The sequence below is a fragment of the Geotrypetes seraphini genome, chromosome 15 (genome assembly GCF_902459505.1).
Source record: "Geotrypetes seraphini chromosome 15, aGeoSer1.1, whole genome shotgun sequence".
In the NCBI taxonomy this organism is placed as follows: domain Eukaryota; kingdom Metazoa; phylum Chordata; class Amphibia; order Gymnophiona; family Dermophiidae; genus Geotrypetes; species Geotrypetes seraphini.
Genome location: NC_047098.1, coordinates 66,750,929 through 66,764,334, shown reverse-complemented (window position 1 = coordinate 66,764,334; position 13,406 = coordinate 66,750,929). Strand labels below are relative to the sequence as shown.

Here is a 13,406-nt window from a genome sequence, read left to right as displayed (position 1 = left end):
AATCCAGAGGGTAGTGGTTAACGGTACCCCCTCCAATCGGAGGTGACCAGTGGAGTGCCACAGGCATCGGTCTTGGGACCGATCCTTTTCAACATATACATAAGAGACCTGACTCAAGGGCTTCAAGGTAAAATAACACTATTCGCCGACGCCGCCAAACTATGCAAAAGTAGATAACAGCACCTTGCCCGACAGTATGGAACAGGACCTGCTCTTATTGGAACATTGGTCCTCGACTTGGCAGCTAGGCTTCAATGCCAAAAAATGTAAGGTCATGCACCTTGGCAGCAGAAACCCGTGCAGAACTTACACTCTAAATGGTGAGACCTTAGCTAGGACTAGGGCAGAACATGATTTGGGAGTAATCATTAGTGAAGACATGAAAACTGCCAAGCAGGTGGAGAAAGCTGCATCCAAGGCTAGACAAATGGTGGGATGCATCCGTAGAGGTTTCGTCAGCCGGAGGCCCGAAGTCTTAATGCCCCTGTACAGATCCATGGTGAGACCTCATCTTGAATATTGTGTTCAATTCTGGAGACCACGTTATCAAAAAGATGTGCGGAGAATCGAGTCGGTTCAGCGAATGACCACCAGGATGGTCTCGGGACTCAAGAACCTCCCATATGAGGAAAGACTGAATAAACTGCAACTATACTCGCTCGAGGAACGTAGAGAGAGGGGGGACATGATTGAGACATTTAAATATATCACAGGCCGCATCGAGGTGGAAGACGATATCTTCTTTCTTAAAGGACCTTCAACCACAAGAGGTCATCCGCTGAAAATCAAAGGCGGGCAATTCCATGGCGACGCCAGGAAGTATTTCTTCACCGAAAGGGTAGTCGATCATTGGAATGAACTTCCATTGCAGGTGATTAACGCCAGCAGCGTGCTCGATTTTAAAAAGAAATGGGATATGTATGTGGGATCTCTAGCCGGGTGAAGTCTGGGGGTGGATCATTGGCGTGGGCAGACTTGATGGACTACAGCCCTTTTCTGCCTTCATATTCTATGTTTCTATGTTTGATGATCTAATGGTCCAGCTGACTCCCATATAGATTTTCTGTTTCTAACATACCTGAAAAAGTATTTATCATGAGTTGGGGGGGGGGGTTCTTTTTGCGTCTATATAAGCTTCCTTTTCAAATTCTCTTTTAGCCTTCCCGGTCAATGCTTTGCATCTAACTTGCCAGTGCTTCTGCTGCTTCCCGTTTCTTCATTTGGATTCTTTTTCCATTCTTTGAAAGATGTTCTATTAGTTTTAATGGCCTTTCTCACCTTGATCTTCCTTCTACGTCTTTTAATACGTGCAATCAGTGGCATAGCCAGACAGTTGATTTAGGGTGGGCCCAAGAGCAACATGGGTGGGACATAAATGACATTTCCGCTCTTCCTCCTTGCCCCCCCCCCAAGGTAAACCAAATTCTTCAGCTGGCAGGGATCCCAAAGCCCTGCCACCCAAAGACCTCCTCTCTGCCATAGAAACTTATATTTTGAGCGGCTAGCAGCAGTATCCCCAAGCCACTGCTGCCAGCCGTCAGCCTCCGTGCATGCTCAGTTGTGTGAGAACCGAGCATGTGCAGAGGAAGCTGGTGGCTTGTAGCAGCAGCTTGGGGATACTGCTGCTAGCTGTCCAAGATGTAAGTTTCTTTGGCAGGAAGGAAATCTTAGGTTGGCAGGGCTTAGGGATCTCCGTGGGCAACAGTAAGAGAGAACAAATTTTGGATGGACCTGAGCCCAAAGTGGGTGGGCCCTGGCCTACCTGGGCCCACCCACGGTTATACCAGTGTATGAAATACATCTAGCCTGTTTTCCAAGATGGTATTTTTTTAAACGACGTCCATGCCTGATTTATCCTTTGCAGCTGCTCCTTTTAGCTTTTTATTAAAAACATTTTTCTCATCTCATCATAGGTGCACTTTTGAAAGTTAAATTCTGATTCAGCAGATTTCCATAATGTCATTAACTGAAATTTGATCATGGTACGATTCCTATTGCCAAGAAGATCCAACACTGTTACAAGTCCTAAGTCCTGCATTCTACTAAGGACTCGATCTAAAACAGCTCCCCCCCCCCTCCTTGTCAGTTCCTGAAACAGTTGAACCCTTTCCATTCTACTCTCCTATGCTTGCTTCTTCCTCCCAATAAGCTTTCCTTTATCCATTTTAATCTCCTTTCTATTCCCCTGTGCTCTCTCTCTCACCACGCAGCTTGCCTCAGCAGCCCTGTTCACTCCACTGCTCCACCTGCTGGTATGCTATATGTATTCAAGTTTGGCCCTCTGCTAGCCCTCGCTTGTGACACCAGCATTATAGAAGGACAAGCCAAAAGATAAATTTGTTTCAGAACATGAAGCATGCTAAACATCAAAACATTTCTTGTACATAGCACAGACAGACCAAAAGAATTAGTAGATCTTTCAGTGCAGAGTGGAGGAACAGTTTAGGGGTTAGCGCAGCGGACTGAGATCCTGGGAAACTGGGTTCAATTCCTGGAGCAGTTCCCCTAGGCAAGTCACCCAACCCTCCATTGCCCCGGTACAAAAAAACACAACCCTAAAACCTTAGATTGTGAGCCCACTAGGGACAGAGAAAGTACCTGCATATACTATGTACAGCTCTGCTCTGCTATACGTATGATAGTGTTACAGGAATATAAGCAGTGGTGCCAAGAGACCTGTTCCAAGTTTCTGCGATTCTTGCAGTTACAGCAGTGTCCTTCTGGCTTGTAAGCAGAGATAAATGAGCAGCAAGAAATGCCTCGCTGATTTTTTCAAAAACAAGGAAATCATTTTCATCCTTTCACTAATAATCATATGTATCTGCTTTGCAGCCCTCACTGGTTTTGTTTTGTTACAATTTTTCCTTTTCTCTGATTGTTCCTTCTGTTCTTGAATTCCTCTCCATCCTTTCTTTCTGTACTCTTTCCTCATCCCACTCCTTCTCTACCCTTCCTTTCCTATCTCTCCCTGACCCTCTCCCTCAAACTCATGTTCTTGTCCTCTCTTCTGTCCTCCCCATCCGCTTGCTAGATAAAACCCTTCCTGAATGATGACCCAGAAGATGTGGATTTGACCCAGATCACAAATGAACATCAAATCAAAACCTACAAGATGTCTGAGCAGAACTCTGAAACAGAATCCAAACCAAATGTAGAAGCAGAGCCAGTGCTGAAGACTGGAGAGGAACGCCCAGAGGAAGAGACAGCTCCAAATGGAGAGAGGCAGCAGAACAAAGAGAAGGTGACAAGGAAAGAGGACTCCCAGGCATGTGTAAAACCAGAGATATTATCTAATGCAGTGCGACACATTGATAAACACTCTGAGCCTTGTAAATGGACCTCTCTGCTATCAACAGAGGGAATGCAGTGTATCCCAGCACCTCTGCCGAGTCCTTCATGGCCGAAAAGCTCTTGGACAAAACTTGATCCATACAAATCTCTGGAGGTAAGTGACATCATGGATTATAAAGAAACCTGCTAATTTTCTGGTAATCCCATGGAATTTGAGCTGCTAATGGGAGATAACAGATGTGACATATGTTCTCAGCCCAGTTTTCAGGGACAAACTGGCTAGTGGATCCTTCAAGCCAATCACAATGACTCTGAATGAAATATATCTGCAGACACTGACTCCATTATGTATAAATATACACTATGTTACGTATATTCATTGTCGATATGAAAACTGGTGTGGCCAGACTCTGCGATTTCAATCTATTTTTAATATAACTTCCCAGATTTTGGGTCACTCAAATTTCAGCCTTATTGTTTATAGTAGTATAGCCACCAAAGACTCTTTGTGCTAATTATGGACACCCATTCATCAAACACATCAATGCTTTGCGATTACCTCTGGGAATTCCCAAACCTAAATGTCTTCTTTCCTGTACTAGTCTGGCAGACCTCCATGTAGCTTTTAATGCTTTCTAGGGCATTAAAAGCTACATAGAGGCATAAAACTACATCCTCTCCAGAAATGTTGAGGGTTCAGGGAGAACCCCCTTATGAGAGCGAAAAAAAACTGCTAAGAAAATAAAGGATTTGCTATAAATGTTGCACAATTAGCATGTGGCCATTAATTCCAGAAGTAGGAAAATTGGGGTGCCCTAAGGCCACTTTTGATGTGGCTTTTGTAAGAGGACTCCCTGGTAAAGTTATTCATGCTACCTAAACTATAAAGTAGAGGATCCAGAGTGACAATGCCCAATAGGGCATTGTCACTCTGGATCCTCTACTTTATAGTAGGAGGACGATCAGTTGGTTCAGTTACTGTGGGTATAACGTCTGTCTTATGCACAGCTATGGACTTCTTGGTAGGGTTGCTGTACCTTTTAACTGGCTTTTCATTCTGGAAGTAGCTTGTCTTTCCTACTTCAGGTGCAATATCCCAGAAACTAGGTTAAGTTCTTCTTTTCACCAGTTTTCTGATGAGCTCTGTGACGACTGTAAATGGAGACAACTTCCCTTGATTGTCCTCTATATTGCATACCTACAGATGACTGTCATACAGCAGCATTGCTGTCAACCTTTTTATGCCACAAGATATATCTAGGTAGCTTAGGCCTGGAAGACTCGGACCAACTTTGAGCGTCTCCAATTCTTGGAGAAGGCCTCCTAGATCCAGTAACTTGTCTTTGCTGGTGATTTCTGGAAAATTGTCTATTCTCCTCATCAATGCTTGCTGGATGGCTTCTGGATTGCTATATTGCTGCTTGAGCCTCTCCCACATTTCTTGCAAGCCTTGGGCATCATCATGCTGAAATGCATTTTTCAGTCTCTTTATCTTATTTGATGATTGAGGTTCCAACCATCTAACCATCAGGTTCATCTCTTGCTTTGTTGTGGGCTTCATAACAGCTATGACATCTTTAAAGTTGGATTTCCACCCTCAGTACCTTTCCAGGCAGTCGTTAAACTGGGTGAGTCCCATGTTCACCAACTTTTTGTGTGCCATGTACATTGCTAGATCTTCTTTCTTCAAGGTCTCCAGCATGCTGGCAGTCGTTATGTGGCTGACGCCTCACTGCTGTCTGCCTGGAGTCAGGTGCATAGTATGGTGTGTCGGATGCCTCTTGCTTAATCACAGCGCGTTTAATTAGGTGTGGCAGTTCAGTCTTCATTAGAGCCAAGTTCCTTTATGGCACCAGAGTCTTGCTTGAAATGAAGCATTTCTCTCGGTGTGCCTTTCTGCAGCAAGAGCCAGCGACAGTGTATGCATGTTCATGCTTGTATATGGAACACTGTAATGGTGTTTTGTTTCGCTTCACCTTAGACTTCTTCCCCCAGATGAGCTAGACTCTGCTGCAAAGCAATATGCTTTCCCTGAATCTAGTGAGTATTCTGAATCAGACTGTGATTGTTTGCTCTCTTGAGCTGTGGCCTGAGCATTTACATATTCTGCTGTGCATCGGACAAAATCTTCCGCTATGACATGACCTTCAGGCCTTGTGTCTTCTTCTAGCACCTTAATCTGAACCTCAATGATGGCTCTTCCTTTTCTTGCTGGAACAACTTCAAAGCGATGTTATCTCTGCCTTCTTGCGCTCTTCTGCTGCCCTGCGCGCAGTGGCCTCAGCTAAACATTGCACTTAACTGGATGCGTTTTAACTGACTGCATATGTCCAGATATTCAATGCCAGTGTCTGGACATGGACTGGGATTATATATCCAGGGATAAAGCTGGCAGTAGCTAGAAAACCTCTTTCTGCCACTGGCTATCTACCCTAAGTTTTAAAATTTGCTACTGTGGACATTGTCAGTGACAGAATCTAGGCACAGTCCAGCTCTGGAGGGGATTCTTACCTTGTACCTCAGCATGATAGCATTATACCAGGCCAAACTCATCACCTCCCCCCCATTGCTACCAATGATGCTGGATCCAGAGGGCTGAAGACTGGGGAAGGAGCCAAAAAAACCCCCTGCAATTGATGTAATTTCCCATCCTGAGGGCCTTATCACTTCATCTCACAAACTCCAGACAAAATTTGGATTAGGATTTAGTTCATGTCTTTCTCGGTAGGTATTTTGCTGTCCCTGGAGGCAATGGATGGTTAAGTGACTTGCCTAAGATGACAGAGCATAATCGTAAGATTTGAACCTGGCTCTAACTATTAAACTATTCTTCCATGGATGCATTTTTTTTTTTCATTGTATTTCACCTTGATGGTTATGGGGAAAACTGTGTAATTAAATTAGCAAGAAGATAAAGCACCCAGCCCCGCTTTATTCCTCAGGCTTGCCTATGTGTTGGTTTTTGATCAGGTCATGCACCTGAGGTTACTGGGATTGATTTGCAAGGACCACTTTCATAATGGCTCATCTTTCACAATTTCAGACTCAGGCCCACATTCTCTAAACTTTTAACGCCGTTGCTAAACTGTTTTCCAGTGGTTTAGCTTCTACGCATTTAGCGACGGATTATCAAAAGGGATAATCTCCAGCTTTAGCGAGGTTTCTAGCAGTCTCTGACACTGACATGCAAATGGACTCTTCAACAACAACAAACCCCCCCAAGAAGAAAACATTGAAATGAGCTCTCTGCTGGATTCTTAAAAATGCCAAGCCATTTTCAAAAAGTGGCGTTCAAAAAGTGGCGTTTTGGTGACAAAAAAAAAAAAAGCGACTGGTCCAGGGGTGCCGGTCAGTGTCAGAGACTGTGCTAGAAAGCCATTCTCTCCGCTGCATCACAATACCCCTAACCCTCCTGCAGCATGAGAGATGCCCACTCTCTCCTGATGCACTAACCACCGCGACCCGACCATCCCCCAGCAGCAGGAGTCGGTTGGGTCATGGCAGTGCAGCAGGAGAATGGGCATCTCTCCTTCTGCCGGAGGGTTAGGGGTGTTGTGATGCAGTGAAGATTTCTTCCGCTGCATCACAACACAGGGGCAACGGAGAGTGTGGACATCTCTCCCGTTGTTCCTGTGTTTTTGTTTTGGGGGGGGGTTTTGATGACGGCGTTGACAGCATTTTTTTCTGCGCACGTGCCCATCAGCAATGGGCACATACAAATTAGGAAATTTTTGCTGCTGTCTGCAAACCTTGTTTGCGTGCGCGATTTAAGAATGTCTCAAAGTTTTTTGAGGAAAAATGATAATTTATTCATTTCAATACTCTATTAATGGTCTCCAAACCTCCTGAAAATTATTAAAATTTCCTTTCTGCAATGCTAACGTTCTTTCCATCTTATACATATGACAGAGTAAATTCCACCAAAAACTGTAATTTAATCTATTCCAGTTTTTCCAATTGAACGTAATCTGCTGAATGGCAACTCCTGCCATAATAAGTAATAATTTATTATTTGCAGAAATTTGACTTTTTTTCCTCATTGACATTCCAAATAAAATAGTATCATAGGATTTTTTAAGAATGTCTCAGGTTTTTTGATTCGGTATCTAAACGATTGCGTTAGCAGACCGTTGTTTTTTAACACGGATTTTTGAAAATCCTGCTCTCAGTGTCTTGTTTTTTTTTTCTGTGCAGGATAGAAGGGAATATGTGGGTTTTGCCACACTGCCTGGCCAGATGCACAGGAAGTCAGTAAAGAAGGGCTTTGAGTTCACCATCATGGTGGCAGGTATGTGCAAGATGGACGTCCCTTTGCTCCTAGGCCACGCACCTGCATTTCTGTCACACAGTCGCATTCTCTGTTCACTTTCCCATCACATAACTCCTTGTGACATAATTTTATTGGATTCTACTTTGTAATCACTAATGTATTATCTCTCTATAGGTGAATCAGGTCTGGGAAAATCTACCCTGATTAATAGTCTCTTCCTGACAGATTTATACAAAGATCGCAAACTCCTTAATTCTGAAGGTAACACTTATGAAGAAAACCAGAAATACTTGTTTCAGACAACTGGGGGTGCTGCAGGCAATAGCAAAGTTAGTGGATGGTGCATTTACTCAATCTGTGCTTATCTTTCTCCTTGCAGAGCGTATCAGCCAAACTATAGACATCACGAAGCGCGCAGTGGAGATTGAGGAGAAGGGGGTGAAACTGAGACTCACAGTTGTAGACACTCCAGGCTTTGGAGATGCCCTTAACAATACAGATTGGTATGTATCTTATCTGCTGGGAAAGAGACAAGAGGGAGGCTGTGGTGCTGGGAAAAGCAGAGATGACGAGAGTAGAATATCCCAAAGAGTGAGATTTTTATAGTATGTCTGGGGTATAAATATACAATATGTGATGCACAGGGAGGGGCCTAAGGCCAGATTGGCTTGGCTGAGCCAATCAGGGCCTTGGACTCCCTCTGTATCCCAAGAACCTTGGACTAGAGAATGACAGGAGGACAAATTTGTTCCCGTCCCTGCAGGAACTCAATTTCCATGTCCCCTTGCATTTTGTCACTGTCACTGTCCTTAACCGCGCAAGCCTCGGATAGTTATGATTTTAAAGTGTTTGAGGCTTGTGCAGATGAAGCAGAGCTTTAGGAATGGGGCAGGGACAGGAAAATGAGTTCCCGCGGGGACGGGGAAAAATTTGTCCCCATGTCATTCTCAAAGAAATTCATCTAACTTCAAATTGCAAAACAGAAACAGTATCTGAGATTTGAGTAATATCAGACTTCTTGCAGAAGAAACAGCTTTTTGCACTGAGAGGCAAAAAACTTGTGGGAAAAGCTTCCAGGGGATATTTTTTTTATCCCAGTTAATACCCACACACATGTTTAAGAGGAAAATAGATTTATTTATTTATTTCTATACGGCCTATCTAAATGGTTTACAATCAAGTACCCAAGCATCGTGTTTCTATGACAGGGACTCAGAGGGGAGATGTTGGAAAGGAACTGGAAGATGGGTGGTGGACATAGAAGAAATACTGAAATGACAGGAGACTGGAAAAAGAATTAGGTAGAATAGTAGAGAAAAGCCTATTCAGTCCTAACTACACCACTGAAGCATGATATAGTTTTATCCAATCAGAAGGGGATACTGTAGGGAGCAAACCAGAGGATAGAAAGAAGATAAATCTGTGTCCCAGCCAGCAGGAGGCACTGCAGAAAGGGGACTAGACAGAGATCCATGTCTTAGGTTTGTAAGGAGGGGTGTGGAATATTCATCTCGGAGTGTCTTTTGCTTCCTCCTCAGTTGGAAACCCATTGCAGACTATGTGGATCAGCAGTTTGAACAGTACTTCCGAGACGAGAGTGGACTGAACCGTAAGAACATTCTGGATAACCGGGTGCACTGCTGCCTCTACTTCATCTCCCCCTTTGGACATGGGTACACAAGCGCAATGTATCACTTACATGGGGTTTGGTTGCTGATGTGTCATAGGCACACTTGAGAGTGACGGGGTTTTGCTCAATAGAATTCATTCGGCAGTTTTCAATGTAGATGAAGTGAGAAATGGATTGTTCTGTGGGTCCTAAGACTCTGGCAGGCAGAAATAGTACACCAGTGACTGGCTGAAAACTCCTGGCGTTATCCACGCACCACAAAATACTATCACAGAGATGCCAAGTTACCCAGTTCCAGGCTGGAGATTGAGACAACCCTGGATTTCTGACCACCCCGTCCTGGTGCATTATGGGATTTGTAGCACTGATTTCATTGGGCAAGATCAGGACATACAAAACTCATTCTGCTTTGGCAGGTAAATTCAAAACCAGGACTGGTTCAGAATCTCCAGCCTGGAACCAGCTAACTTGGAAGTCTGCTATCATGCAGTGTCCCCTCTTTCTGTAACTTCTCTCAGGTTGCTTTAATTCTCTTATTCTCAGTGCCATCTCCCCTTCCATGTGCTACACTATTCTTCAAATGTAATCTAGGCACATATGCAATAAAGCCAGTGATCGTTGCTAAATCTGTTTTGACAGCTTTAACGACGATCGCATTTGCTGACCCTATGCAGAAAACAGCTTCTTAATCGCACTTTTCCAGAACAGGTTTAAAGTGATTTACAGGTTAAGAGGCCCCTGTTACAGCATGGGGGGAGCATTTACAACTCAGTGAAAAAAGGAAGCATTATATCACAGGGAAAGATACAATACATAGCAAAGGAAGGTTACATTATTGCAGGAAGCTGGTAGATAAATTGTACTGTGGTGGATTGCTGCACTGCCACGGTGAGTGCAGAAACTTAGTTGCAAGGAGTTTGACAAATTGCTGCACTGCCAGGATCTTCCCCCTTCCATTTTGCCTTTCTGCCACCATGCAAATTGTAAAAAAAAAAAAAAAAAAAAAACCAACAAAAAAACAAAAACCAACAGAGGCTGTTTTATGGTGCATACCTGTGCAGCACTGCGGGGAAGAATGGGCGATTTGGCACAGCGGCATATAAGCAGATGAAACAACTACTTTTCCCAGAATCTGCCCAAGGATATCTGATGTAGCCTAAATGAATGTTTGAAAATGCTTCCCCCTCCCTGCAAGGAATCAGCTGGCATTTCTTTCCTCCCTCCGCAGAGCTCTAGTTAGAGAACAGGGTAGAAGGGAGGGAGCCGTTATTCGGAACTCTGGCCAAGTGATTGCCCCAAGAACAAACAATGTCGTTTATATCCCCAGATGATTAAAACTTCTACAATTGCAGGTTACACTCTGCAAAACCTGCACCACTTAAATTATTTAACCTAGGATTCTAATAAACAAAATATTATTGCTCATAATAGGCAGATTTTTCCATATTTTTGTTGCTCGGTAAGCCCAAGTTGAATTGAAAATTCTGGTGTATTTTATCTTTTTAATTTCAGAAAAACAGACGGTATGGTTTTGCCTTAATTTCATAATTGATTTGTTAGAGAACCTAAAATGTTGTGGAATGTAATCTGATGTCCCCAAAGCATGTTTTGAACAATACACAATATAATTTATAAAGGATCCTAGCTTCTACCGATAGCCAGTGCTACTCCTTAAGATAAGGTGTGATCCTATCACTCTTTTTCAGTTTGAAAATAGTCTCTCTAGTTTTGTATTAATTATTATATCTTTTTTAATGTAAACCACCCAGCTGGTATATCAAGCCTTAAATAAACTTGTAACTTGAACTGCTATAGTCCTGGCTGGCATTGCTGTGAGGAAGCTCACACTCCTATAGTGCTGGCTGGCACTGTTTTGGAGAAAGCCATTGTGCAAGTGGCCTGGAGCTCATGGAAAAGCCATTGCAGGTTAGTGTTGACTGAAAGCTCCTGTTCTCTCTGCAGATTGCGCCCTTTGGATGTGAAGTTCATGAAGGCTTTGCACGAGAGAGTGAACATTGTGCCCATCCTGGCAAAGGCTGACACACTGACACCAATAGAGGTGGAAAGGAAGAAATGCAAGGTGAGGTCAGTAGGTCATGGAAATCCCCAGGAGGACACAGCAGCCCCTTGGGAGATTCGAGTACTTATTATATTCAGTGTCACTGCAGCATTCAGAGCAGGTTTGGATTCTTCTTCTAAATGGATGTCCCCTCCTGAAGAAGCCATAATCAGAGAAACTCAAGTTGGGTGGGGGGGGGGTCCTTGAGTCTGTGTGTTGCATGTCAAATAGTGTTAATGTCCAGGTGGCAAGGTAAGCTGTGAAATGGAAGAACTGCCAGTCACACTATGAAGATAAGTACACTAGATGTACAGTAAATATAGATAAAAGATGGTGATAAAAAGTTTGCAAAAGTGTGACAAGGCAGGGACATCAATGTGGTGGATGGTCCCATGGTAACCCTGTGGCATTTTGTTTATGGGGTCGGAGCACATCATATTTTTTTTTTTAATTATTTTTTCAAAATGTAATTTTGAAAGAGGTGTTGACTTATCTCAAAGTGGACTTGTGTGTTTTTGTGGAACGCTTCTACACACAAACAGTGATTTTCAAGTGTATTCCTAGTGTGAATGGTAATGAATATGTTTGAAGCAAATTTGCATGCCTGTCATCTCTGTTATATTTAAATCTGCCTCGTGCATATTCATTAGGGATGCATATTCATTAGGGATACATTAGGGTCCCCCCGGATAGGTTTAAGAACTCCTGCTCCAGATTCTTAAGGCACAATGTCCTGGCCTTGATCCTCAACTTTTAAAGCAGACACGTGCTATAATTTCCAGAGAGTATAACCTTAGCACATCAGTACACACAAGGAGTCTCTGTTCTTTTCTGAAATTTACTTTATTGAATAAATGTAGCTGATTTACTCACAGTTTGTAGATCCTCGGAAGTTTGTTGCCCTAAGGCAGGAGATTTGTAGTTTTGAATGCTACAGCAGTTTAAGGGTTTAAGGTCATCTGGAAGTATTAGATGATGTTATTTCTGATGGTAAGCTGCTTGATTTTTCACAATTGCAACATAAATTTGGTCTTTATTAATCACAAAATTATAGATGGTTGCAGTTGAAGCAGGCCATTCAGGAAGAGTTCCCTGAATGGAAAAATTTGGAGGTTCAAAATAGCTTGCCGGTCTTATGTTTTCAGGTAGACTTCCTGGGTCACCAAGCCGCTCAATGGTATAAATTAATATCTGGATTTTTGAATAAGAAACAAACAAAAAAAAATGGTCTGCGTGATATTTGGAGCATTGAGATAAAGCATCAAATTACTGCATCTCAATGGCCACGAATTTGGTCTTAGAGATTGAGATGTACAATGTCTGCATCTATGAGACAAACATGGCTTTTCTTATTACATAGAGTATTTTGGACCCCAGTTTGTTTGCATAGAGTAGATAGTTCCAAATCTAATAGATGCTGGCATTGTCATCTGGAAGTTGGGACGCTAGATCTTTTACTATACTATTGTCCTTTGATACTAAAATTCTGGAGATCGATTTGGGATCAGGTTAATAATTTATTAGAAAATCCAGTGGCATTATCATGATACCCTTTTATTTGGAACATCTGAGGGCAAAAAGTCAAATTTTGGCAAAAAATAATAAGCTTTTGTTTATAAATACGGGGGTTGCCACGCAGCTTATTTTAATGAACTGGAAAAATTGGGATAGATTAAACTATTCATTCTGGTGGGAATCCCTATGTTATATTTTTAAAATGGAAAAGTTTATGGCTATTCAGAAGGGATATTATAAAAGATTTATGGAAGTTTAAGAACCATTAACTAAATATTGTAAAGATTGATTTATTTGTATAACTGAGGAAACATACACATCCGGGGAGGGGAGTAGGTTTTGGCATTTGTTAAGAAGTATAGAAGGGTTGATTACAAGTATTTTATGAGGTGTTGATTAATGGAAAGTGGGTGGGAGAAAATAAATCTTGTTTTTATTCTATTAAGTATATTGTGCTGTAATGATAATATTTTATGTAAATGTATCATATTTTGTGCACAATTGAAGTTTAAAAAATGAATAAAGAATTACAAAAAAAAAAAAAGAAAGAATCTAATCTAATCTGAATTTCTGTATTACACTTTTCCAGTACAGGTTCAAGGCGATTTACAAGTGAAGAGACCCAAACAGTATATATGGAT

At 42.4% G+C, this 13,406-nt stretch overlaps 1 protein-coding gene across 4 annotated transcripts in view; it reads left to right on the top strand.

The window, feature by feature from the left end:
- Positions 1–13,406, top strand: part of LOC117349152 (septin-4-like) — a 52,748-nt gene that overhangs the window by 24,573 nt on the left and 14,769 nt on the right. For 2 of the 4 annotated variants that reach the window (XM_033922249.1, XM_033922248.1), the window contains exons 2-7: positions 3,032–3,445; positions 7,486–7,579; positions 7,736–7,822; positions 7,941–8,064; positions 9,100–9,234; positions 11,154–11,271. In XM_033922249.1, the coding sequence (XP_033778140.1) occupies positions 3,032–3,445; positions 7,486–7,579; positions 7,736–7,822; positions 7,941–8,064; positions 9,100–9,234; positions 11,154–11,271 (972 nt within the window). The remainder of the gene's footprint in view (positions 1–3,031; positions 3,446–7,485; positions 7,580–7,735; positions 7,823–7,940; positions 8,065–9,099; positions 9,235–11,153; positions 11,272–13,406) is intronic. The other 2 variants (XM_033922251.1, XM_033922250.1) reach the window with 1 other exon arrangement.